The sequence below is a fragment of the Bidens hawaiensis genome, unplaced genomic scaffold, assembly GCF_021521415.1.
Source record: "Bidens hawaiensis isolate Kalapana, Puna unplaced genomic scaffold, B.hawaiensis_p1.1 tig00022513_1, whole genome shotgun sequence".
NCBI lineage: Eukaryota > Viridiplantae > Streptophyta > Magnoliopsida > Asterales > Asteraceae > Bidens > Bidens hawaiensis.
Genome location: NW_027493506.1, coordinates 325,301 through 350,992, shown reverse-complemented (window position 1 = coordinate 350,992; position 25,692 = coordinate 325,301). Strand labels below are relative to the sequence as shown.

At 40.2% G+C, this 25,692-nt stretch overlaps 3 protein-coding genes across 3 annotated transcripts; 1 reads left to right on the top strand and 2 right to left on the bottom strand.

The window, feature by feature from the left end:
- Positions 1-715: 715 nt before the first annotated feature.
- On the bottom strand, positions 716-14,953 carry LOC143565724 (calcium-dependent protein kinase 20-like). The gene is made up of 7 exons (XM_077052608.1): positions 14,032-14,953; positions 13,700-13,843; positions 13,438-13,590; positions 2,949-3,064; positions 2,715-2,882; positions 1,882-2,106; positions 716-1,242 (listed from the first exon to the last, which is right to left on the bottom strand). The coding sequence occupies exons 1-7, from the start codon at positions 14,852-14,854 to the stop codon at positions 1,153-1,155; spliced, it is 1,719 nt and encodes a 572-aa protein (XP_076908723.1). The 5' UTR covers positions 14,855-14,953; the 3' UTR covers positions 716-1,152.
- A 3,658-nt stretch (positions 14,954-18,611) lies between these two features.
- LOC143565719 (uncharacterized) lies at positions 18,612-21,230 on the top strand. The gene is made up of 9 exons (XM_077052605.1): positions 18,612-18,831; positions 18,912-19,158; positions 19,246-19,336; positions 19,406-19,551; positions 19,631-19,874; positions 19,968-20,072; positions 20,193-20,375; positions 20,443-20,644; positions 20,743-21,230. Exons 1-9 carry the CDS (start codon positions 18,618-18,620, stop codon positions 21,228-21,230), a joined length of 1,920 nt encoding a protein of 639 aa, XP_076908720.1. The 5' UTR covers positions 18,612-18,617.
- Positions 21,231-21,642: 412 nt separating this feature from the next.
- Positions 21,643-23,536, bottom strand: LOC143565717 (myosin-binding protein 7-like). Its single transcript, XM_077052604.1, has 3 exons — positions 22,094-23,536; positions 21,943-21,989; positions 21,643-21,853 (listed from the first exon to the last, which is right to left on the bottom strand). The coding sequence occupies exons 1-3, from the start codon at positions 23,402-23,404 to the stop codon at positions 21,751-21,753; spliced, it is 1,461 nt and encodes a 486-aa protein (XP_076908719.1). The 5' UTR covers positions 23,405-23,536; the 3' UTR covers positions 21,643-21,750.
- Positions 23,537-25,692: the final 2,156 nt, after the last annotated feature.

Below are 25,692 nucleotides of genomic sequence, written 5' to 3'. Positions count from 1 at the left end.
TCAGAGATATATCTTACGAGATAGATATCGTAACATTATGAGATAAACCCAAGGGGACTTTAGTTTTATTTCATAAATTAAATAAATATTAATTTATGAATTGAATTTAAAAGTAAATTAAAAATGCATGAATTTAAGTTCGTAATTCCTTATGTCTATATATTAATAATTTTTTTTGTAAGATAGATGAGCATGTTTTTTAAAGAAAAACCAATGTCATATGTAACATTAAAAGACCATGTGCTATTTTTTTTTCGAACGGTGATTTTCACAGTTAAGTTATCTCACTGCGAGAACACGTTACGCCCCACCACCCCACTCAGACCAACTATGTTGACATGATCGGGATCCACGCTAGCATCCGAGTTTGGCTTGACGTTCCCGGTAAAACCCAGTTGGCTCACCTCACCCGAAGATGCTATTTACTTTACTTTCTTTATTTTATTTTATTTTATTTTTGGTTATTCTAAATCTGTGTTACATTTCTTTCAAACTTTCAAAGTAAATAATTCAAATTATCCAATGACACGTATGATTTTGATGGGACGTAAGGTTGAAATGAAAGCACACCAATATTCTCTTTTAGTCATAGGTTCATAAATATGAGCATATAAAATACATATTTTATATAAATTCAAATACTGTTTGAAATTTAAAAAAACTAAAATTCGAGATATTTAATGATCACTATAATAAGCTTTTTGTTTGCTTCATATCTTCAAAACTTTTGCTAAAAGATAGTATGCATAATTGCATATCATGTGAATCAAATGAACACTTTTCAAGTGACCAAAAGAGTGCAAACAGACTGATAGATATATGCATAGCAAATGCAACTCATACAAGTGTGCGTACGGCGTACCAGCCATCACGATACATGTTTGCGATTATAATACGTCTTCTTCTGATAAACACGCTTTACAAAAGTGATATCCGCACTTTCGATCGATCAATCAATAAGAAACAAAATAAGACAGACTGGCTTGATTGAAATGAAATGACATACACTGAAGTCAAATTTCATTGTCACATTACCTAACACTAAAGACATCTATAATGAAAACAAAAAATTTTGAAAAAAAAGATTACTAACTTTTTGAATATATGAATATCAATTATAAGAGGAAAAAATATATGAAAAATCAAAAATTACTATTCTACCTTTAACCGAAGGCTTAGGTTCCTCCCAAATTCGCCATCTTGCATCATATCCACGAATTCACCATAATCTATCCGTCCGTCCTGAAACCATAGAAAGAAAACAAGCTTGTAAGAGAACTAGACTATTTGATCCGTTTAATTTAAATGGATTGATTTGGGTTATATTTTATCACTAACCAGTCAAACTGGTAAACTTTAAAAACTTGGCTAGAAATGGAAGGAGTTGAAAGTGACCCGAAATGAGTGTGTACAAACAGAACCAAAAACCAGAATTGTGGTTTTTGAGCAGTAGAAACCTTTCGGTCTTCCGATTTGGGCTTGGAAATTTTTAGTTGGAAAAAAACGGGCCAAAAATAATTAATATGGACTTAAATCTTTTTGTTAACCAATAATTAATTATTAATGGTAAATTTTCTTAACACACTTTATTATACATATGGGCTAATATATTTGAGTTACACTATTTATTAAGTTTTGTAAAGTACATAAAATTCATAATAAAAATTAAAATCCATAAGTCCGGTTTGGTCAAGTCTTTCAATTTTAATTACATGCGAAACCGAAACCGAACAAAAAGTTTGTTTTTGATTACGGGGTCTTTTTTTTTTTTTTTGGTTTCCTGCACACCTCTAGAATATATACGTTAATGTTTTGTAAAATTCAAGAATAATAGGCCAAATGATGCTTGAAAATGATGTGATCAGAGAGGGAAAAATGTACATTGTCTTTATCAATGTCCCGCATAAGTTCATCGAGATGTAGTTCACCCAAACCGAATTTGTCAAAAGCGGATTGGAGTTCGTCTGCAGTGATGTAACCACTGCCATCTTTGTCAAAATATGAAAAGGCAGCATACATATGATCTTCTTGACTAATTTTATTTACGTGAAGCATTGCTGCAACAAATTCTCCATAATCGATAGTACCACTGTTGTCAATATCTGCCTGAAATATTAGTAATTAAAAAAAAAATAATGTAAGCATAGTATTTACTATGTGTGTTTTAAAAGTGATAATATGATTGTAAAGAATCAAGTCACAAAAAGGGTAGTAGCATGTAGGCCCGTCAATGAACCGTTCGACGAGAAGTTCGTATATTTAATAAATGAACAAACATGAACAAAATTTTATGTTCATTTAGCTAACTGAACGAACATCAATACATGTCCTGTTCATTCAATTAGGCTCGTGAATGTTCGCTCGTTAATTTACGTTTGTTAGTTTAGATTAGTTTAATTTACTTGTATGAATTTATATTATCAACCATAAAAATTTTTAGGCACAACATATTTATGTCTAAGCTCACTTTTAGTTGGTGTTCGCTCCGATACATACAATTATGTCCGTTCACCTATGTTCAGTTATGTTTGTGTTCAATCACGTTTGTTAATTGTTCGTCTATACTATTAACAAACGAACACGTACAAGTTGATTTTCTTAATCAACGAACATGCCTCGTTTGTGTTTATTTGGTTCGTTTACAGGCCTTCACTAGCGTATAATCTTTAGAAGTCTTTTTAACTTTTTTTATACTGTAATAACTACAAAATTACCGCTTCCATTAGATGAGTAATTTCTGAATCTTTTAAGTCGGCACCAACTTTCTCTAATCCTTTTTTTAGCTCTTCTAATGTGATTTGACCACTGCCATCAGTATCTATCATTTTAAACATATTTTTAAGTCCAGCAATTTCCTCTTCAGACAGATTCTCAGCAATAACCTGAAATCAGACAAAAGGGTGTTAAATATTATAACACATAACATGATTTAGAAAAATAAAACTCACTCTGATGGCTATCTTTTTTATTTTATTCATTGCGGAAAACTGTTTCAAACGAGAAAGAACAGCAGGATCAAGAGGCTTATCCGGAGCCACACCATCAGCTTGAACCCAAGGGTGACCTACAATGATGGTAACAATAGAAAATTAAATTCCATAAAAAATAATTATAAAGAGCATGTCCAGGATCAAAAAGAGATAAATTATGTTTGAACAATAAACAGACAGTATTTGAACACAACTCGTGCGACTCGTATCACTATTATTTATTAGGAACGAAAACCACACTTTGCAATGACTCCTTAATCCTCTATTTATACTAGCACATGACCCAAACCTATCCTAACTCAAACTCATAATAATAAGCAACAAAGTAATATACAAATCCCTAACCATTATTTCTAACTCTTAACAATTATCTCCTAACATTTGAACAATAAAATAAATATAAAGACTTGTCTCTTTATCTCATATCTTTTCTTTGGTTTATCTCAATAACAAACTTTCATATGTGAACAAAAACAACCTTCAACTTCTTGGTTCCCTATTAATTTGACCTACTACCCAACCTGTCTTATCAATTTGTCTCACTACACAACCCCTTATCAAGGTTATGAATAGTTTATGAATTATTTTTGTTACCCACTTGTTTATTTTTTTCTTTTTATAAATTTTATCCATATTTTGCTGTATCAAGTTTAGAGTGCCTTAAGTTGTAGTTTCAAACTTGTAAAGTGCCTGGAGATAGAACTATATTAGATTCAAGGGTCTTAGTTATATTATTCTTAGCATTTCATATTGGGACTGATATGTGTCTATTCTAATTCCGTCCATACCTAGTGTTGTAGAAATTGCTAGACGCTACTTGGGTTGTAGGGGTAGAAAGTAGCGATTAATCAGGATAGTAGGGATTACTTGAATTGGATATCATATGTAAATTTTCAAATATACATATAAATTTTCGATTTTGACCGATTATGATAAAATAGCAATTAATCAGCGACTAGTCCTTGGGGTACCAACTAGCGATTAATCGAAGATTAATCAGCACCTAAGCGGGATTTTTACAACCATGTCCGTACCTATGTGAAGAAACACTAATCGACCCCGGGCAGATTACGGATAATCTGGGGGTTAAATAGATGTTTTCCACGAGGGGTTAGACCCGGCAAAGATGGTTCTTCTGATAACCTGCAAAACAGACACCGTGAGCTCGTCACTGAGAAGGGGGGTACCTCCTTGTGACCACCCTCCGGCGTGAGAATCAGACTAGATTCCTCTTGAATATAAGTGTATATTAAGAGATTGCTAGAGCAGATATCAGGTATAAGATATAAGATATAAGATGAGATGATAAGATGATATACCATTCCAAGGTGTTGGAGTATTTATAGCCGAAGGTAGGTTTCCAAGAAGGTACAGCCGGCTGAATAGTGTTCCTGTTCTGCCAACTGTGGGCTACGCACATGCCATGCTGGTAGTTGGTGGGTAGGTAGCGGCTGATAGTGACCAGGCCGGCTGTGTACTATTCCTGTTCCACCAACTGCAGGCTATGCACGTCCTCCGACATGTTGGTGAGTAGGCAGCGGCTAATAGTGACATACAGTACAAGAGCGTGCTGCTCGTCATACTGTTGTCAGTGAGCTGTCGTATCTTTGGTCAGATCTTTTGTCCATACCTCGTCAGGTACAGTACAAAAGATCTTCCAGTATCGTACGGACTGGTTCATTTGGGCGGGAGTTCTCCCGGCTTTGTGCGGGAGAGTTCCCGGCTGTGCTCATTCCTTCTTCAGGTGACATTACTGAATTATTATGAGAGCTAAGTGCCTTGTGCGTGTAGCTTTGCTGCGCAGGTAGCCTTCCCTGATGGCTTGTATCCGCAGCTGCGGGAACAGGCAGAGTACTTCACCATTGGGAGGCTTTTCCTGCGGGAACAGCTTGCGTACTGCGTGTAAGGACGTCACGTCTCTGAGCATGGTGGGTCCTGCGGATCCAGTTGGTCTCTGCGCAGACGTCCCTTTTCAAGGTGAGTCTTGCGGGTCCAACTGGGCTCTGCTGGTACCTACCTCTTCAAGTCCCCCCAATCCAATGTTCTTCTCATGAATTGTTAATAAGTGAGGTGAACTTTTGGACTTAAACAATGGGTTTTGAAAAGGTTTTAGTTTTAAGGTTTTCCATGGGGATTCTTCCATCGGAAGTCCTAATGTCACGTGCAGAAATTCCCGACTTTTCTGCTTGATCTTTGGGTGTGATGCGGGTAGGTCTGTAACCTCCTCGCAAGTCAGGAGCGTTGAGTTCCACTTGTGTAGATTCTCCATGAGGTTTTGGTAGTTTTGAACATAGTGATCAATTATGTTTAAACAACCAATTCCATCTTGGAGGTTCAAACAATTTAGTTCTCGACGTTCCCGCTATGCGGGGATGTTATTCCCGTTTCCGCAAGCACTGCCCAGAAGATCCTTCTTGGTTTCAATTCCCTGCGGAGTGCTAGGTATGTGAAGGGTTTTGCCTTGACACTGTACCCGCAATCGTCTTATAGTTACTTTACTTCCAAGGTATTCCTGGCTTCAATTCCCTGCGGGTGCTAAGTATGTGAAGGGTTTTGCCTTAACACTGTACTCGCACCCGTCTTATGGTTACTTGGTTGCCGAGGTGTTCTTGGCTTCAATTCCCTGCAGGTGCTAAGTATGTGAAGGGTTTTGCCTTAACACTGTACTCGCACCTGTCTTATAGTTTCTTGGTTGCCAAGGTAAGGGGTATTTTCCGGCTTAATTTTGAATATTTTTGAAATTCGAAGAGTTGGTGAAAGGATAAGAACAGTCCAAACTGTTGAAACGTCGTCCGACGGTTTCTTCTGACAGTGTCAGGACGTGCAGGAAGTTATGGCGACGTGACGGTATATGGTCATTCCAGGCGCTTTTTCAGGTGCGTGGGCGCGATTTTTCGGGCGCGTGGCCGCGAAATTAATGGCACGCGTCCTTTCAACAGCTGTTGTCAGCTTGCTCTTTGCCACGTGTCATAGTTTCATTGCACCTGCGATTTCTCTCTCTTCCGCATTAAATTCATCGCATTAATTGCGATGAGTATATAAAGGGGGAGAGGGTCCTTTGCAATCCACACTTTCACTTCTCTCTTCATCTTCTAATCGATTTCCGGCGAATACTCACTATTCCGTCGAGCATTCTTCTGAAATCGTTTTTCTGTACATCCAAACATGTCTTCTTTTGCCGAGGAGTCTGACGTGTTCGTCGAGAATCCGTCGTCCACTTCCGATAAGGACGACAAGAGCACTGCTGGCGAGTGCCAGTGCGCTCTTCCTGCCGAGCTTTTTCAGTACATCGTCCGGAAGCTCATGCTCGAGCCGTTCGAGCCTGAGTTTCCGGAGCCACACCAGACGGTGTACGATGCCCCCAAGGGCAAGACAGGGGTGTACGCTGCATTCTTCGTTTATGGGAATCTCAGGTTCCCATTGACGAAGTTTGTATACCGTGTCTTGGAGAGGCACGACGTGCATCTGACGGAGGTACACCCGATGGCGATCGCCAAGATCCGCCACTTTGAGTGGGTGTGCCTCATTCTGGGCGTGGAGCCCCACGTAGATCGGTTGATGACCTTCTACTCCTAGAGGTGCATCCAGGGATGGTACACCTTGGTTAATCGGATCAAGGGGTTGAAGATCTGCGCTACCGAGCGCAGTCTTCGGTCGTGGAAGCGTGAGTTTTTTTATATCTCCGCTCGCGTCGTCCCCCTTGCGATGACCTTTAAGAATGGGAGAGCACTCCCCGCCCTCAACTACCAGGAGGCGGAGTGGTTCGCCAAGATCTCCCGGGTCCAGACTCCGGTATACCGCTTTGCGGAGTCTGGGATGGTGATGCTTGAGATGAGCCGGGTGTGGAAGGAGGCGTCACAGGTTCCCATCGTCCTCGAATACGGTTTGAACTCTGTCCCTTACGGTATGCTCTGTCTTCTTTGTTTATATAGGTTTGTCTTCTAACTGTTTGTTTCTTTTATTTCAGAGGGGAACGACTAGCAGTCTCTCATGCAGCCGCGGGAGAGTGATGGTCCCGCTCGGATGGGTACTCGTGCTCTCGATGAGAACGAGTTGCCCATCTTGGAGCAAACGAGGGATCGGTTTGTGGAGGTCTACCCGCCAGGCCACCCTATTCTGAGCGCCACGCGGCCAGGTAAGGCGTTATTCAACCCTCGACCTCTCAATGCTGAAACCTCTGCTGGAATTCCTCTAATCTTGTCATCTTTTGATGAGGAATCCGCAGATGGTCCTCCGTTGGTGCGGAAGAAGAAGGCTGCCGGCGGGAAGGGGAAGGCGAAGGTTGCCTCCACTGCCGATCCGGTGCATCGGTCTGATTCAGAGACCGAGAGCGAGGAGGCAGCGGGGAACCCAGGTGGTGAAAAGACCACTGCTCCGGAGGCAGAGACGACTGTCACCTCCGAGCAGCACAGGACGACGACGGTGAGCGGCGTGAAGAGGCCGGCTCCATCGGGTTCGTCCCCGCCTGTTCGCACTTTTAGGCTCAAGAAAACCCGTAAGTACAAACTTCCTTTACTTTTTAACTTCATATCTTTCCGCCATTATACTTATATCTTCTTTGTGCAGGCGTGGATGCTACCGCATTCCAGGGTGGAGCGGGGAGGAGCACCTCCGGACCCATGACGGTAGGCTTGGTCAACCTACCTGAGGCGATGACCCAGGCGGCTGCGCCTGCTTCAGTTGGTTCAGTTGCTCACCCAGTTGGGCAAACTGTTCCAACTGTGATGACATCTCCGCCGGCTGTCAGTGCCATATTTACTGAATCTTTCACTGAGCCGGCGGTGACTATTTCTGCGGGTACTTCCGCAGCGGCGACCACGGTTGTGAGTTCACCTCCGGTGAGTTCACCTCCGATGGTTTCTACCGCGGCGGCCTCTATGCCTCCTCCGACGTCGGCAGCTACGGCCGATCCTTCAGGTATGCTTGGGGCTTCTCGCCAACCTCTGCCTCCTTCCCATCTGCCTGACCTCTTGGATGGATTTCCCTTGGGTTCAGGTGATGGGTTTGGCGGCTATCGGCCTGTTGTCGACCCTACAGGTGCGTAGGGTTCTTTTGGCTTTTTTTTTTTTTTTATATATCATCTTTTCCTAACTGCTTTTTGTTTTTTGCAGTGTCGGATTCCAATGAAGTGTATGTTCCACGATGGAACATCCGCCGAGGAACAACCCTTCGCACGCCTGTGGAGTGGGCTCGTCACGCAGCTCCCAGTGGTGCGTTGGGGGAAGCAATGGCTAGCTACCAAGAGGGTAGGCTAACCAACGAGCTTCGGATTCTCCTGGCCCGGATGCAGCCGCGCGTCGAGCTGCTCTGTCGTGAAAACGACAAGTTAAAAGCAGCTCGTATTCAAGAAGTAGCTCAGGCGCGGGCTGTCCGGGAGGAGAACAAGAGGCTTACCGCAGTGGCTGCGGAAAAGGAGAAGGCCTTCAAGGCCCTCGAGGTTGAAGTTCAGGCCCGGCTCGAGGCCCGTTCCAAGGCTGCCCAAGCTGTTAACGAACAGCTTCGGCTGGCTAAGGAAACTGCACGGAACGCAACTGAGAGTGCCACCAAGGCTGAAGCTGTTGCTGAGCCTCTACGCCTCGAGAATGAGGAACTTAAAGCCAAACTAGAGGCGCTCCAACAGGCTCATGATGCCTTGGCGATGGAAGACGCCAAAAAGCTCCAAGAGATCTTGGACCAGAGGGGGGTGCTTGACCACACTGAGGGGAAGCTAAAGGGCGTTGAAGAGGCTGCGGCTAAAGAAGTGTTGCTTGCCAACCTCAACAAAAGTGAAGCCGAACGCGCCCGTAACCAAGCTCAAGCTGCCCTCCAGGAAGCTCTGGTTACCAAGGAATGGCTTCTTCGAGAAGCGTTGTCGCAGGTAAGCTTAGCTTCATAATGTCTTCACGCTTTTCTTTGTAAATAGAAAAGGTTTTGATACTTGTATTTTTTCTTGTAGGTTGTGCATCGAGTCTTCACGGACACATTAGACGACGATGCCATGAGCGCAGCCCTCAACGCTTCTCACGAGGATGGGGAAAATGCCGGCTTCCTGCTTGGTCTAGGGTTCGTTGAGAAAGGCATCCCGCCTTCCAACTTCCCTTTATATGATGTTGATACTGAAGCTGTATATGACCAAGCAGTGAATCAGTATGCCGCCTTCCCGCATCCGGTGGTGGAGAAGGTGAACGAAGTTGCTGCTGCTGATGATGGGCTAGCCATTCTAAAGACCTTCCTTGAACCGCCACAGCCAACTGATGGTGCGGGTACAAGTGGGTTTGGGGGGAGTGGTCCTGAAGCTTGAACCTTAAGATCCCTTCCCACTGTTAGGATAGGTTTACATTGTATAGATTTATATTCTTGTAGGCGGGTAGTTACCCGGCCATTCTTGTAATACTTGAATTATTATGAAATATAAATCTTTTTTCACTGGATTACTTGCTTTATAAACGTTATATGACTTGCTCATGCATACTTTAGTTTAAATTAGCAACTTTCCAAGTGTGTAGAATAAGTTAACCCTTACACGTGGTAGATAATAGGTTGAAGTTTTGCTTCCTCCGTGATTGTGCGGGTAAGACCGTCACTTGCACTTAGTAGGATGGCTAAACTTTACCTATATCTGACATGCGTGGAGGTTTTCCTCATCTTTTCGTTAGAAATTTTCTAAGGGTTTAGAATAAGTTAACCTTTGAACGTGGTAGATAATAGTATGAAGTTTTGCTTCCTCCTTCGTGATTGTGCGGGTAAAACCGTCACTTGCACTTGGTAGGATGGCTAAACTTTACCTATATCTGACCTGCGTGGAGGTTTTCCTCATCTTTTCGTTAGAAATTTTCTAAGGGTTTAGAATAAGTTAACCTTTGAACGTGGTAGATAATAGGTTGAAGTTTTGCTTCCTCTTTCGTGATTGTGCGGGTAAAACCGTCACTTGCACTTGGTAGGATGGCTAAACTTCACCTATATCTGACCTGCGTGGAGGTTTTCCTCATCCTTCCGTTAGGAATTTTCTAAGTATTTTGAATAGTTTAACCGTTCGACGCGTGGTTGTCAATAGGTTAGTTCGGTTTCTTCTATCATGATTTGTGCGGTTAGGACCGACACTTTCATTTAGTGGGATCACCAAATTTTACCTATGATTGACCTGCGTGAAGGTTTGCCGTTTTTTGTGTTTATGCGGGTTTTGCCGCCTTCCACAAGCAACGATTTCTTTACACTTATTTATGCAGTGAAAACCGGCATCAGTGTTTTGAATAAATTAACCGTTCGACGCGCGGTTGTCAATAGGTTAGTTCGGTTTCCTCTATCATGATTTGTGCGGTTAGGACTGGCACTTTCATTTAGTGGGATCACCAAATTTTACCTATGACTGACCTGCGTGAAGGTTTGCCGTTTTTTGTGTTTATGCGGGTTTTGCCGCCTTCCACAAGCAACGACTTCCCCACTTATGTATGCGGTGAAGACCGGCATATTAGTGTGGAAAGTTCATAAAGTATAAATGTAAGATCATCAGCATCAATGTTCTAAGGAGAATCATTTCCAATAGAAATGGCTCTGGGCCTTTTACAAGTTTGGAATTGATCTACATGCAAACTGTGTGATTGAGCTCCCTTCCATGTTGTTGGGATGGGAGTGCCATCGAGCCGATATGCACCTGGTTCGGGATCTCGTTGTTTACGCAGTATGTAGTCTCCAACATTGAAGCTGCAATTTTATTCGTGTTTTCCCCAGCTGGGGTTCTACACGCATCGGCCTGCTCAGCGTTCGTTACGCCACGAGGTGCGCGAGCGTCCCATCTCTAACAAATGCTTCGACGATGTCCTTCACGTCTGTGTATTCTTCAGTGTTGTGGCCTTTTGTCCTGTGATAGTCACAGTATTTGCTCCGATCAGCATTGTGACGATGTCGGATTATTGGAGCCTTTGGCCATGGGAGCTCCTCAGTGGCGAATATCTCGGTGACGCTTTTGGTGAGTGGCGTCCATCTGGATTTCTGGTTCGACTGTACGTTATCCCTTCCGCCTAACCGATGTTGCAAGCCGGATGAGGTGTCAAAGTTTACCCTTGACTGCCAAATGCCTAGCTTCCGCTTTTTGTTTAGTCGGGCGGTAAGGATGTTGTCTTCTCTTGTTTTCTGGGTGTAGAGGTTTGTGCTCTGGGGGAGATCTCTACCCAGTTGCTTTTCCGTTTCCGCAAAGCGTTTAGCTGCTGTCATGATGGCATCCCATGTGGATGGCATGCCATCTCTACCCGTTAAGGTGCGGATGAGCTCTGGGTCGTTCGCGCCCTGGATGAAGGCAGCGCGAACAAGATCTTCGCTAATATTACCCAGACTTAGCTTCTTTGAGTTGAAGCGAGTGATGAAGTCTGGCAAAGATTCATCTTCCTCTCGAATGCAATTGAGGATTGTCCATTGCTCTTCGGTATACTTTCTTTGTTGGCTGAAGTGTTGGCTAAACTTCTGCTGGAAGTATTCCCAATCGTAGATGTGGTGGACCGGTAGACGATCGAACCACGCTCTAGCTGCCCCAACAAGCGTCATTTGGAACATGTAACACCACTTAGGTTCCGTCCAACCACTGACGGTTGCCCCCGCTATGAACCTGTTCAAATGATCGTCTGGATCAGATATACCATCGTAAGTGCCGATGTTGGACATCTGTTTGGCACTTTTCGGGACGATTGCTTCCGCAATGTCCCTTGCAAATTTGGACGTTCCCGCCTTTGTAGCAGTTGGTGTAAATATTTTGGAGAAGTCATGTGGGTTTCCACCCGCGTTTTTTGGTTTGAAGGTTTCTCCAAAACGCCTTCTCGGTTGGGAGTCCGTTTCCTTACGCTTCCCTTTCGCCCTATGACGAGGGTTTGCGTCACTATCGGATTCCTCCGAATCATCGTCCAAGTACTCTCCGAATTCCTTAGGCTGTTGGAGTGAACGTAAGCGTTCATCCAACTCAGCTTGGAATTCTTTTTGACGTGCTTCCGCCCACGCTTTAACTTCATCGAGTGTTTGGCGGGGGAGCCTCGTTCTTTGTCTCTCTAACTGGGTATCGGTGAATCCTAGTGAGAGATTATTTACTGCACTTGCCCCAGCTTGGGTAACTGGGGTAGTGTTCGTAAAATTTAGTGCACTTACCCCGGCTTGGGTAACCGGGGTAGTGTTCGTAAAAACTGTGTAGTCGCCGGTATCCCCCCCAGTAGCTGGGATTGTGGTTACCGGAGTTTCTTTAACCATCTTTCCAGAAGTTTGAAAAAACTGAAAAAAGAAATTAAGTTCTAGCTTTTATGCACGGATGGCGCCAATGAAGAAACACTAATCGACCCCGGGCAGATTACGGATAATCTGGGGTTAAATAGATGTTTCCCACGAGGGGTTAGACCCGGCAAAGATGGTTCTTCTGATAACCTGCAAAACAGACACCGTGAGCTCGTCACTGAGAAGGGGGGGGGGGTACCTCCTTGTGACCACCCTCCGGCGTGAGAATCAGACTAGATTGCTCTTGAATATAAGTGTATATTAAGAGATTGCTAGAGCAGATATCATGTATAAGATATAAGATATAAGATGAGATGATAAGATGATATACCATTCCAAGGTGTTGGAGTATTTATAGCCGAAGGTAGGTTTCCAAGAAGGTACAGCCGGCTGAATAGTGTTCCTGTTCTGCCAACTGTGGGCTACGCACATGCCATGCTGGTAGTTGGTGGGTAGGTAGCGGCTGATAGTGACCAGGCCGGCTGTGTACTATTCCTGTTCCACCAACTGCAGGCTATGCACGTCCTCCGACAGGTTGGTGAGTAGGCAACGGCTAATAGTGACATACAGTACAAGAGCGTGCTGCTCGTCATACTGTTGTCAGTGAGCTGTCGTATCTTTGGTCAGATCTTTTGTCCATACCTCGTCAGGTACAGTACAAAAGATCTTCCAGTATCGTACGGACTGGCTCATTTGGGCGGGAGTTCTCCCGGCTTTGAGCGGGAGAGTTCCCGGCTTTGCTCATTCCTTCTTCAGGTGACATTACTGAATTATTATGAGAGCTAAGTGCCTTGTGCGTGTAGCTTTGCTGCGAAGGTAGCCTTCCCTGATGGCTTGTATCCGCAGCTGCGGGAACAGGCAGAGTACTTCACCATTGGGAGGCTTTTCCTGCGGGAACAGCTTGCGTACTGCGCGTAAGGACGTCACGTCTCTGAGCATGGTGGGTCCTGCGGATCCAGTTGGTCTCTGCGCAGACGTCCCTTTTCAAGGTGAGTCTTGCGGGTCCAACTGGGCTCTGCTGGTACCTACCTCTTCAATATACATCTTAGTATCAGTATGTAATTTCATTTACACAAGTGGTTACTAAAGCATGGCATTTTATTAATCAGTCCATAGAAACAAAAGCATGAGTAGATGCATGCCTTCATATCATCAAATTTATGAAAAGAGACAATATGGTTATAATTATTATAATAATAAAGCAGGGATTAATACTCACGAAGAACTTCAGGTGCAGTCAGCCTCCTTTTGGGATCTCTTACAAGCATTTTTCTTACCAAATCTTTTGCACTCTCAGATATGCTTGGCCATGGTTCTGATGCAAAGTCAAGATTACCCTTCAAAACCTGCTCAAATATTCCTTGCTCCGTTTCTGACTCGAGTTACAATTTAATAACATAAAAGTAAACGAAACGTTAAGATCATATCATAATATAGAAACCATAGAAAAACGATGAAGCAGAATATGATAGAATTCCCACCATCCCAGAACGGTGGGACGCCACAGAGTAAAATGTATATTATTACACCCGCGCTCCAAATATCACATTCTTGGCTGTAGAATTTCCTTAGAACCTCCGGTGCCACGTAATAAGGACTGCCGACCATATCAGTGAACATCTCACCTGTAATAAGTATCATTTCATATGTTCTTTATAAGCATTCAAAACAATGTTATATCATTTCACATTTTCGCATATCCACCTTCATATTAACTACTTATATGCTAATTCTCCCATTCTTAACATAACTATTCAGCATTTCTATATCATTTTACATGTTCTTAAAAATTCTAACTTATAATCAATCATACCTGGCTTGAAAAACATCGAAAGCCCAAAATCAATCGTCTTAAGCGGTGCTTCTTCCTGCTCGTTATTAAACAAAAAATTCTCCGGCTTCAAGTCTCTATGCATAACCCCCAACGAGTGACACGCTTCGACAACTCCAACTATCACTCTAGCAAGCTCGGCCGCCTTCTTCTCCGTATAATGCCCTCTTTGAATAATCCTATCAAACAACTCCCCACCTCCACAAAGCTCCATAACAACATGAACCGCAACAGCATCTTCATACGCTCCCACAATCGATATCACATTCGGATGCCCCGCCAAATGATGCATTATCTGAATCTCCCTCCTAACATCCTCCACGTCATCCTTCGTCGTCAGCTTCCTCTTCGCTATCGATTTGCACGCAAACTCCTTCCCCGTCTCCTTCTCCGTACACAGAAACGTCGTCCCGAATTGCCCTTGTCCCAACTTCTTCCCCAAACTATACACATCCTTCAAATTCTCGGTTTTCCGTTGCAACACCGAGTCCTTAAGCCCCATGCTTTGCACACGTTTAAAACCGGCAGGCGGCCTATGCTTCACCTCGGCTGGAACACTCCGTGGCACCTCGGATGCTTTAGAACTCGACTCGTCTTTGTGATCGGGTTTGTGATCACCGGCATTGTGTTTATTTCCCTTGGTGGATTCATCGGCGGGTTCGGGCGGGCGTCTGGTCCAGACAACGGCAGTGACGGATTGAAAGAAGCCATTAGAATTAGAATTATTGTTATTATTATTATTATTATTATTATTATTATTATTATTATTACGTCCCGAATTGGGAGCGGAGCTCTTGTTACCCATTCAAAACCCGAAAAGACTCGGATTTGGACGTCCAGATCGCATTTGCAACGTGAATGTGAAGGTGTGATGGAATCATGCACGTGAAATGTGATGTAACGAAGGTGATGATGTGACGGTTTGTGGAGGTGAAATTGACATAGGAATATAATGGGGTTGAATGGTTTTGGAGAGATGGGATTAATTAATTAATATAGGAAGGTGTGAAGTAATTGATTAATTGTATATTGTGTAATGAATTGTTTGCAGGTTATTGGCGATTAGAAACCCTAATTAATTCGGTGAGGATGATGATGAAGGAGGTTGTGAAACGATAGATTGGAAGCAGGAGGAGAAAATGGTGGGAAATGACTCGGAGGTTGATAAAATGGACGAGTTAACTCAGTTATTTGAAACGAGTGCACGGGTCGGTTGTAAGTTAAAGATGTTTAAAACCGTTTGATTTTGGTTTTTAAAGTTTGAGTTTGGCTCGTTTATTTTTTTTTTTAGCATTTGAAGAAACTTCTGTATAGAAAAAAATTAGTACAAAATAGATTTGGGCTTAAATTATTTGCTAATCAGTAACTAACTGATTGTTTTACATTTAAATTAAAATACTTAGGTTACATATTCAGTAATTTTTATAAATTAGTTAAAGTTAAAACTTAAGAAAAATGTAAATATGAATTTGGTTCGGTTTGGTATTTTTGAGGTTTTTATTGCATAAAAACAAGAAATGAATCGTAAGTTTGGTTTTTATTAAAAATATAAAACCAAACCGTAGATTTTTAGTTCGATTGGTTTTTTTCGATTTTAAATTGGTTTTTTCGGTTTCATGCACACCCGGTCACCCATAACTTCAACCTTATAAATACGGGTATTGTTGTATATTTTAAATTGATATTTCCTTCTATTGTGTTCACTTAAGACAACTGTATTATATATATAATTATCGGTTATAAGAGTAATGAATTAATGATGTATTTAACGTAACTTAAGTAGAAAACCGTATGTGATGCATTTGTTATTTATACTTTATTCTTCTTCTAACTCTCATGATATCCCTCAAGCATTACATACAACAACTATACAAGAGCATTTTGTGCGTTTGAAATCCCTAGCATTAGACCACTAGTAGAAAAACCGTGAACGTGCTTGTAACCTTTTACTTTAAGTATGATACGTACATAATTATACATATACTACTTTCATTTCCTTTCCTTTCCTTTTAACTATCATTATATCTATCAAGCACTGTATGCAAGAGCATCAGGGGTGATTTTATATGTGACTTTACAAAATCATGTGCTTTCTTTTTCTTTTTTTTTTCTTTTTTTTTGTTATACGTTATACACCGAATTAGCAGAAAATGAAATTAAAAAAAGTAAGATTAAAAATTAAAAACCGATACGTATTATGGCGGTTAATACATCTTCTCTTAATACTTCTATATGAGTTAAGAGTTTAAATCTTGTCTCTTGCTCATTCTGTCACTTGGTTATGCTATAGCTACATCATCCCTATTTTGATTTCATATCATTAATCGACCATTCACAAAACACTCTGACAATTGTTTTAATAAAAAAAGTCAATTTGAAAAATATTGGTCAAAATGACCGTCAACCATTTGAAGGGATGGGGGACGGTCGTTCTGGTCATAGACGGGGTCAAACTTTAAGTGTTATTTGTTAATAACTCAATATCTGCACGGTGTGAGATTAGATATTAGATGATGCGTGTATAGCCGGACTCTTTTTAATTAATGTAGAAGTGTTAGACCGTTTTTTTTTATTTTTTTATCTTGAACTTCAACGGAAAAAAGATTGTATCCTACATGTAGCTAGGGTTGATCAAACGGGTCTTACCCACCAAAACCGACCTACCCTTTTGGACCTGATTTTGGCCATTAAACATGATGTTTGGGCTAATGGGCTTTACAAAAGAACGGGAAATAGATATAGATGACGGGTCTTATGTTGGATAAGTAACAAGTGTTCTTGAATTATTTATAAATACAAGATAAAACAATGAATCATTCCTCACGATAATGCCTTGAAATGAAAGCAAATAACTAATATTATAGAAACCAACAAAATTTGCCTAAAGTTCAAATATATACAAGAAACTATAAGACAAAATTTTGCTTTTTATAAAATAATATAAAATATAACAAATATAAATTAATACAATATTTTTATAAAATAATATAAGACCGGACTGAAACTTTAGTTGTATTCCAAATTTGACTCAAACAGCAAACAACATTCCAAATCAACGTCACACATGTCTATTGTCTCCAAACCAAAGCGGCAAATAAAATCAACAAAATATGTGAGTGACCAAATCAACATGTCTGGAGTATGAAGAAATCAACCATTTTTTACATCTCAAACATTATTCTCTAAGAATCCACTGACGTTAAATTCAACCTTTTTTTATATATATAATTGATTTAACTACGAAATTTTAGGTTAAACTATAAGAAAACAACGATCATATACATCTATTATTTAAAAAAATTGACGGTCAAGAGAATCAACGCACACTGACTCAAAAATCAAATAGTGTACTCGCACATGGGCGAGTGAGATTATAAAAAAGGAGCGGACAAATGGTCTATAAGTCAGAAAAATAATCAATTTTAGATTTTGTTTTTATATTAGTCTATTTTTAATAATTTTCTTTTTATTTTAGTTACGTCTAGAGTGTTGATTATTTTCATCAAATTAATATTTTAGTTTACTTGCTAGTCAATATGTGAGTTACTTTTAGTGATCATGCTCTCTCACTTGAGTTTTTTTTTTCTCTCTAAATGTCCGTTGTCCGTTGTAAAGCATCTACCATTTTCTTGCATCCATACCGAGTCACAAACTAATCCGCCAATACAAGCCGGCCGTTATGGGTTACCGCGGATGTGAGATTAACAGAAGTCCAAATAAAAATAAAACATGTTTTCAGCACAATATGTATTCTTAATCACAATACATTTCCTTTGTAACAAAACCTTAACACTATGACTCTGTCCAATGAAAGTATGAAACAAACATAAAAGGTTATACGAGTAGTCAATCAAAAGCAGACGGCCTGCACAAGTATCAAAATGGATAGCAAAAACTACAAATAACAAAAATGAATTAACTAATTAAAAAAAGCACCTATAAATATCCAACTTTCAACTTCACAAACCCTCACATAATCTCTCTGAATCTCATGTAAGTTGTTCACTAATTCTTTGCACATTTATCATTGAGCTTTATAGTTATAAACTGCTAAAAGTTTACCATGTCACATGCTAAGACTGCGTGTTTTGGGCTAACTAGAATGGTTTAGTTAAAACGTCACGTCACTGCTACATAGACAATGAACTTTTAACTAGCTCATTCTTAACTAACGCTTTATAGTTTAACTTGGTTTAACTAATATTTAAATAAATTAATAAATGTTTATGTCTACATATGATTGGTGAGTTTGAAGTGGACCCCACCCACCAAAAGAGGCAGGCGTTACTGGGATGGCGCTGGAGGGTAAAAATGGGTTTGGCGCCGGCTTTGGCTGGTGACTTAGCTTTTGGCGCCTCCACAATGAAAAGGTTAAATGTATCTTTGTCACATTCAATAAAAAAAAGAGGAATGTATGCAAATTGGTATATGAAAATGTTATGAGGTTTACATATTTTCTTGATAGAAATAAGAAAGCCTTTGTTATTGTCTTTAAAATGAATATTTTTTCTTCTTTGACTTGGTTTGACTTTATGTTTGCATGCAACAGTACAAGTGCTATCATCAATATGGAGAAAATTTCAATTTTGTTGATGGTTATGATGTGGTGTTGGGCTTCAATGGCTGAAGTAGAGTACATGCTCTACAAAGATCCCGAACAACCGCTAAGCGTTCGAATAAACGACTTAATGAAGAGGATGACATTAGAGGAAAAGATTGGTCAAATGACTCAAATTGACAGATCAGTTGCATCTAGTGAGGTCATAAACAAGTATTATATAGGTATATACAAATCAATCAAACCCGAATAATAATAATATCACAAGTCATATTAATGATCATCTAATATCTTGTGATTTCAGGGAGTATGTTAATTTCACCCGGTGGGGTGTTAACTCCAAATCTGACCGTGATACCTGGAGGAGGGAGTGGTCTACCGAAAGAAGCACCACCCGAGTCATGGGTCGACATGGTCAACAATTTGCAAAAAGGCTCGTTGTCTACACGTTTAGGGATACCTGTAATTTATGGGATTGATGCGGTTCATGGACATAATGATGTTTATAGAGCAACAATCTTTCCTCATAATATCGGTCTTGGAGTTACCAGGCAAGTACATTTACATCACAAGCAACCGATGCAAGCAAAAAATAAAAATATATTTGATTAATCTATACGTTCACGAAATCTAAACAGGGATCCTATACTAGTTAAGAAGATTGGTGCTGCAACAGCACTTGAAGTTAGAGCAACCGGCATACAATATGCTTTTGCACCTTGTATTGCTGTAAGTAGAATCAACTCAAGAATTGATGTTAGTCTAATATTTAAATAAATAATATTTGGAATGAAACAGGTTTGCAGAGATCCGAGATGGGGTCGATGTTACGAAAGCTACAGCGAAGATCCTGAAATCGTAAGATCAATGACTGAAATCATACCAGGTTTACAAGGAGAGATCACTGATGAATCCAAAAAGGGTACCCCTTTTGTTAATGGACAGTAAGTAATAATTACTATGGTTATTTAATCATACTAATTTCTTAATTTTGGTTTCACTGAATATTATTATTATTTTCAGACAAAAGATTGCAGCATGTGCTAAGCACTATGTAGGTGATGGAGGAACTCAGCTAGGAACAAATGCAGGCAACACAATATTAGATAGTAAAAAGTTTTTCAGTATACACATGCCTGCATACAATGATTCAGTCATCAAGGGCGTGTCTACCATTATGGCCTCGTTTTCTAGCTGGAACGGGGTTAAAATGCACGCTAACCGGAATCTTGTCACCGGTTACCTCAAAAACAAACTCAAATTCAAAGTATGTCCCCTTGTTATATTTTGTTGAATTACGCCTATCTGGTATAAAATGGAAAAAAAAATGAACAATTAAAATGATTTTTTTTAATTGCAGGGATTTGTGATAACAGATTGGCAAGGCCTTGATGCCATCACCACTCCTCCACATGCCAATTACACATATTCCATATTAACTGGAATTAATGCTGGAATTGACATGGTTAGTTTTCTTTCACCTTTTTCTTATTTATAATATTGGAAATTAAGTATGACTATAGCCAGCCTGATACGTTTTGACCGGTAATTCACAATTACATAATGCATTGATGGAATATTGCAGGTCATGGTCCCATTAAACTACACAGAGTTTATTGACGGTTTGACTTACCTGGTCCAAAACAAGTTTATACCCATGAGCCGAATAAACGATGCGGTTCGAAGGATTTTGAGAGTGAAGTTTACAATGGGTCTGTTTGAGAACCCATTGGCTGATTACAGCATGACCAAGTACTTGGGAAGTCAGGTAAGTCAAACTTTTTCAGGTTTGACCGTGATCAAGAAGCGTAATCTTGTTCTTATTTATTAAACAGGAGCATAGAGACCTGGCAAGGGAAGCAGTGAGGAGATCGCTTGTGTTGTTAAAGAATGGTAAATCTTCAATGCAGCCATTGTTACCACTTCCTAAAAGGACATCAAAGATATTAGTTGCAGGATCACATGCAAATAGTATCGGCTTACAATGTGGCGGCTGGACTATTGAATGGCAAGGGAGTACAGGCAATCTTACTGTTGGTATGAATATTATTATCACAAGTTCGAAACCTTAAAGGCGAAAGTTTTTAATTTTAACTATTTTTTTTAAATGAAGTTGACGCAGTTTTTTTTTACAGGTACCACAATCCTCTCTGCTGTGGAAAAGACTGTTGATCCAAACACTCAAGTAATCTACAACGAGAACCCGAACCAAGAATATCTAAAGTCAAACAGTTTTGACTACGCAATAGTCGTGGTAGGAGAGCCACCATATACAGAGACTTTTGGAGACAATTTAAATCTAACAATCCCTGAACAGGGCCTCAGCACTATCAAAAATGTATGTGGCTCAGTAAAATGTGTGGTGGTCCTAATCACTGGGCGCCCGATGGTGGTGCAGCCGTTTATTGACACCATAGACGCACTTGTAGCCGCTTGGCTTCCTGGGACAGAAGGCCTAGGTGTGACAGATGTTTTGTTTGGTGATTATGGGTTCACAGGAAAGCTGGCCCGCACTTGGTTTAAGTCAGTTGACCAGCTACCAATGAATGTTGGGGACCCGCATTATGACTCGTTATACCCATTTGGGTTTGGACTGACCACTGTACCGACCAACACCGCATAAACTTATAATGTGTCACTTTCGGTTTTATCAAACACTATTATTACTTGTTCAATGCTAAGAAATTAAAGTCATACAAGATTATACGTTCGGTTAATTGATTCCCACTAACGGGTTCTTCTATCGTAACATATGTTGAGATTATAATGTATAATTACTAGTGTTGTATTTACTCTTCATTTAAACTTATTTATGTTATTCTAAAACTTAATTTTGGCACGATGTAATTATAATTCTTGATCATGAAAATTTAATACTGGTGAATTAGTTATTAGATCAACGACTCATGAAGAACAAGAAATCATCAACACAAAATTACTGGTTATACAAAGAGGACAAAGAAATATGTACACACACTTCATAGGCTGACCAGACACCTGATGGTGCAATAAAGGCATATGGCATATATATCATTATATCCCAGTAATATATAACTTGAAACAAATAAAATCACATATCTGTTCAAATGGATGATGTCAGCTGAAAGACGGGTAAGGGTGGTTTTGACTTTTGAGATTGATTTTCAAACTTGTGTACTTGAAAGACACCTCCATTGCCCCATCTGGTGTCCCTTTTCAAGAAGCACTAGCGCGCCTGGACTCTTCTCCACCGCGCTAAATATGTGCCTGCAAATGCCAAAACAAACAAAAAAAAGATTATAAAACTATACAATTCAAATAAACAAATTTAATGTTATAAGAAAGATTATTATTACTTGTTTCTTTGCGCTTTCCTTCTCAAGTAACCAAATGATGTAATCCACTGATATTAAATATGACAAACAAAAAGATAATTATCATCTTTTAACTTATAGCAATTTAACAAAACAAACTAATTTGTAATATCATATTAAAAGAAAAACTTACCTTAAATACCGAAAAGAAAGACGAACCCGCATCATCATAAGGTTTCTTGACATAAATCTTGTTAGGTGGTGATATTTCTTTGCATAAATGCTGAGCTATTTCCTTTAATAATACCACTTGTGCCTTATCGGTCCTCATCGATATAAGTGTTTGCCTCATTGACTCTCGATCTGCCTCTAAAGCATGAAGTCTTGCATATAGTTTCTTAACTTCTGGATCTTCAATTTCATTATGGTAGATTGACTCATTATGACTACTTATAGAATCATCATAAACACCAATATTAACCTTTTGATCATTATTCACGTTATGTATAGAGTCAATAGTATAAATCCTATCACTCGTTTCATCTCCATATTCCGATACAGTTTCCACCTTCTTAAAACTTGAATAATCATTAATAACCCTAGGAGAAGCATGTACCAAATCTTCATTTACCGTATCATACATTGGGCCGACACTTTCACTAGAGAACCGCCTCGTGTGTTTCTTCATTGGAGAATAACCAACTATAACCTTTTCGAGAACAGGTTGACTTTGACCGGGACTTCTTTCTAACTGGTTAATTCTTTCTTCTATATCTTTTAGAGAATGTGGTGTTTCACCAAATGCATACTTTTCTATATCAACCGTTTCATTATCGTTATCTTTATCCGAGTACTCATGAATCTCATTCAAATTGTTGCATTTCAGAGGCGGGAAATCATACGACGGGAAATCAAACTGGTTTTCCAGATTCGTGTCAACACTATTTTCGTGTGTCAAGTAACTATGTTCACCGTCTGCTTCCGATTCCGTGAGCCCGAAACTAATCATTCTATGTTTATAAGCCTGCACTTCACAAGTTAACGACTGAATAGATTGTTCACGTTGATATAACAACTCCTCTAGCGCCATCAACTCCTGTTGATCATGAGCCATTTTTTCTTCAGAGAACCGTTTAAACTGTCGGGCCTCCATTTGAATTTCCGCCTTTTCTCGTTGCAGTTTCAAGATCATCGACATGGCTTCATTTGCAGCTGATGCTGACGCGTATCTTTCTTCTTCCAAATCAGAAATCAAATCTTCAATCGCGCGTTGTTGGTTACTGACCATCTCACGCAACACATCACATTCGTTTTCAATATCCACACGCACGACTGAAGGAATTTCAAGTCCCGGTATGATGAACTTATCACCATTTTCTTCGAATTCATCTAACTTCCGTTTCACAGATCGTAAATATGTACCAGTATTAGACACCGTTCTTGGGTCGCGATAATTATAGCCGCAATCACAATATTTGATGGCATTCGGGCTTTCGGAATCCATATTCGAACCAAAAGTGCATAAAAATAAGTCGAAATAGCTAATTAACCAAATGATTTTGATATTTCCCTCCTTCCCTCTCGTCTTAATTCCTCAAAATATCACCAACCTCCTCCACTAAACAAAACACCAACAGGACCCTGCAACGACCGGCACGTCAAGGTTATGATTACAAACTTACAATTAGGGGTGTGCATGAAACTGAAAAAACCGAATAACTAAGCTGAAACAATAACTGACGGTTTGGTTTTATGTTTTTGTATATACCGAACTTACGGTTCGGTTTTGGTTTTGCGTATAATAAAATGCAAACTGAATTTATATAGAGCCATCCTTAAATACCGGATGTCGGCAGTTGAATACAGAGCCATCCTTAAATACCGGCTTATGATTCCTCTTTTCCCTCCAAATGAATCATGCCCCATTTGTAAAAAAGCTTGTTTGGATAGATTTGGTGAGCATGCCCTCCACTGTAAGGAATTGCCGGGATTCAAGTATCGTCATGACTGGGTTAGAGATGTCTTATGGGATGTGCTTAGGCGTGCCGGGATCTCAGCCAAGAAAGAGGCACCTGTTAACTTTCTGTCTGATCCGCGAGAGGGAAGATCTACCTTGCGTCCTGCGAACGTTCTTGTGTTTGGCTGGGCAGGGGGTAAGCATGCGGTGTTGATCTCACTGGGGTGTCCCCGTTGGTGGGGCTGAGAGACAGTGGCTTCGTACCGGGACAGGCGGTTTTGAGAGCGGAATCTAGGAAGGTTGCTAAGCATGAGGCAGCGTGTTTGGAGAATCAGCACGTGTTCATTCCCTTTGCCTTCGACACATTTGGATCCCTAGCTCCCGAGGCGGTTCGCTTCTTGGAGCGAGTGCAGAAGGTGGTCCACAGTGACTCGCAGAGCCCGAGGAACCAAGGATTTATATTTAGTAGGATAGGCTTTGCGATTCAAAAGGGGATAGCGGCGCAGCTTGTTGCTCGCTTACCCATTATCCAGATGTAGCTCGCTTTGTGTTATATAAAATATTAGAACCAAATTGATATAATTTATATATTTTTGTTTTTTTAAGTAATTTATAACAGGTTAATAAATATGTAACTCAAATATTCTAGTCCAAATGTATAATAATCAAATGATTCAAAATTTTTTTGGCCTAAAATTTTCAAGCTCAAATGGTAAAACCGAACCTGAATATGAAATCAGACGGTTTTCAAAACATCTCGGTTTTTGGTTCGGTTTTAGCCAACTTAGGGGCGTAGGTATGCGCATGGTTCGGTTCGGTTCAGTTTTGGGGGCTTAACCATTACCATGATAATCGAGCTTCGGTTACGGAAAATGTTTACACGTAACCGATTGGTTTGTTTCGATTAAGTTCGGTGGTTGATCAGATTCACATAAGCAACAACATGTCCAAGAAATTAGCATTTAGCAAAATCAGTTAAAATATGGATTAACAAAACACCAATAGGATCCTACATAACAGTTACGAACATTTTAATGAAATGAATAATAAGATTAGGTGAATAAATTTACCGTGAAAGCAATAAGGTCATCATGAGAAGATTGGTAACAATAATAATATTAATAATAATAAAGAGGGGAAAGTGAAGGAGGGGAGTTTATTTGTTTGTTAAAAGGGAAGGAGGGAAATGAAGAAATATTGGGGGTTGAATTCATTCATTGATTATCAGATACATTCATAAAATTCAATTGGAACCCTACATTTATATTAATATTTACCAAATAAGGAATCTATAAATTACTGTATTATATCGAAAATTGGATTTAAATAATCTCACCTTTAACGGATTGACCAATAATAATCCCATCTTCGGTATTTCCCACTGGTAATCCCACATTTTCAAGTTTTTTGTTTTATGATCCCCGTTAAAAATAATTAACGGGGTTAAGCTTTTACTGACGTGGCTAATGACTTGGCATTTTAAATATTGTATTTGATATAAACATAAAAAAAACACAATATTTTATTTATTTAATTATAACTTAACCCAACCCACCTCCCGTCTCCCTCTTCTTCCTCCTTTGCCACCAAACTCATTTCCGGCAGGCCACCACCTCCGTCCGTCTTCTCCGATCAATTCCATATCTACTCACCAAAGTTCCATCTCCGATTAAGCTCCTCCATTTGCATTACCTGCAGTAGCACCTGCTCTACCACTACGTGCCTCCTCCGCCGCGACAATCAACACTCTCCCGCGCGTCCGAGTTCTATATCCGTTGACTCTGCTCAAGGTTTGAGCTCTCATCCTCGGAATTTTGCAGCTCCATAACGAAACT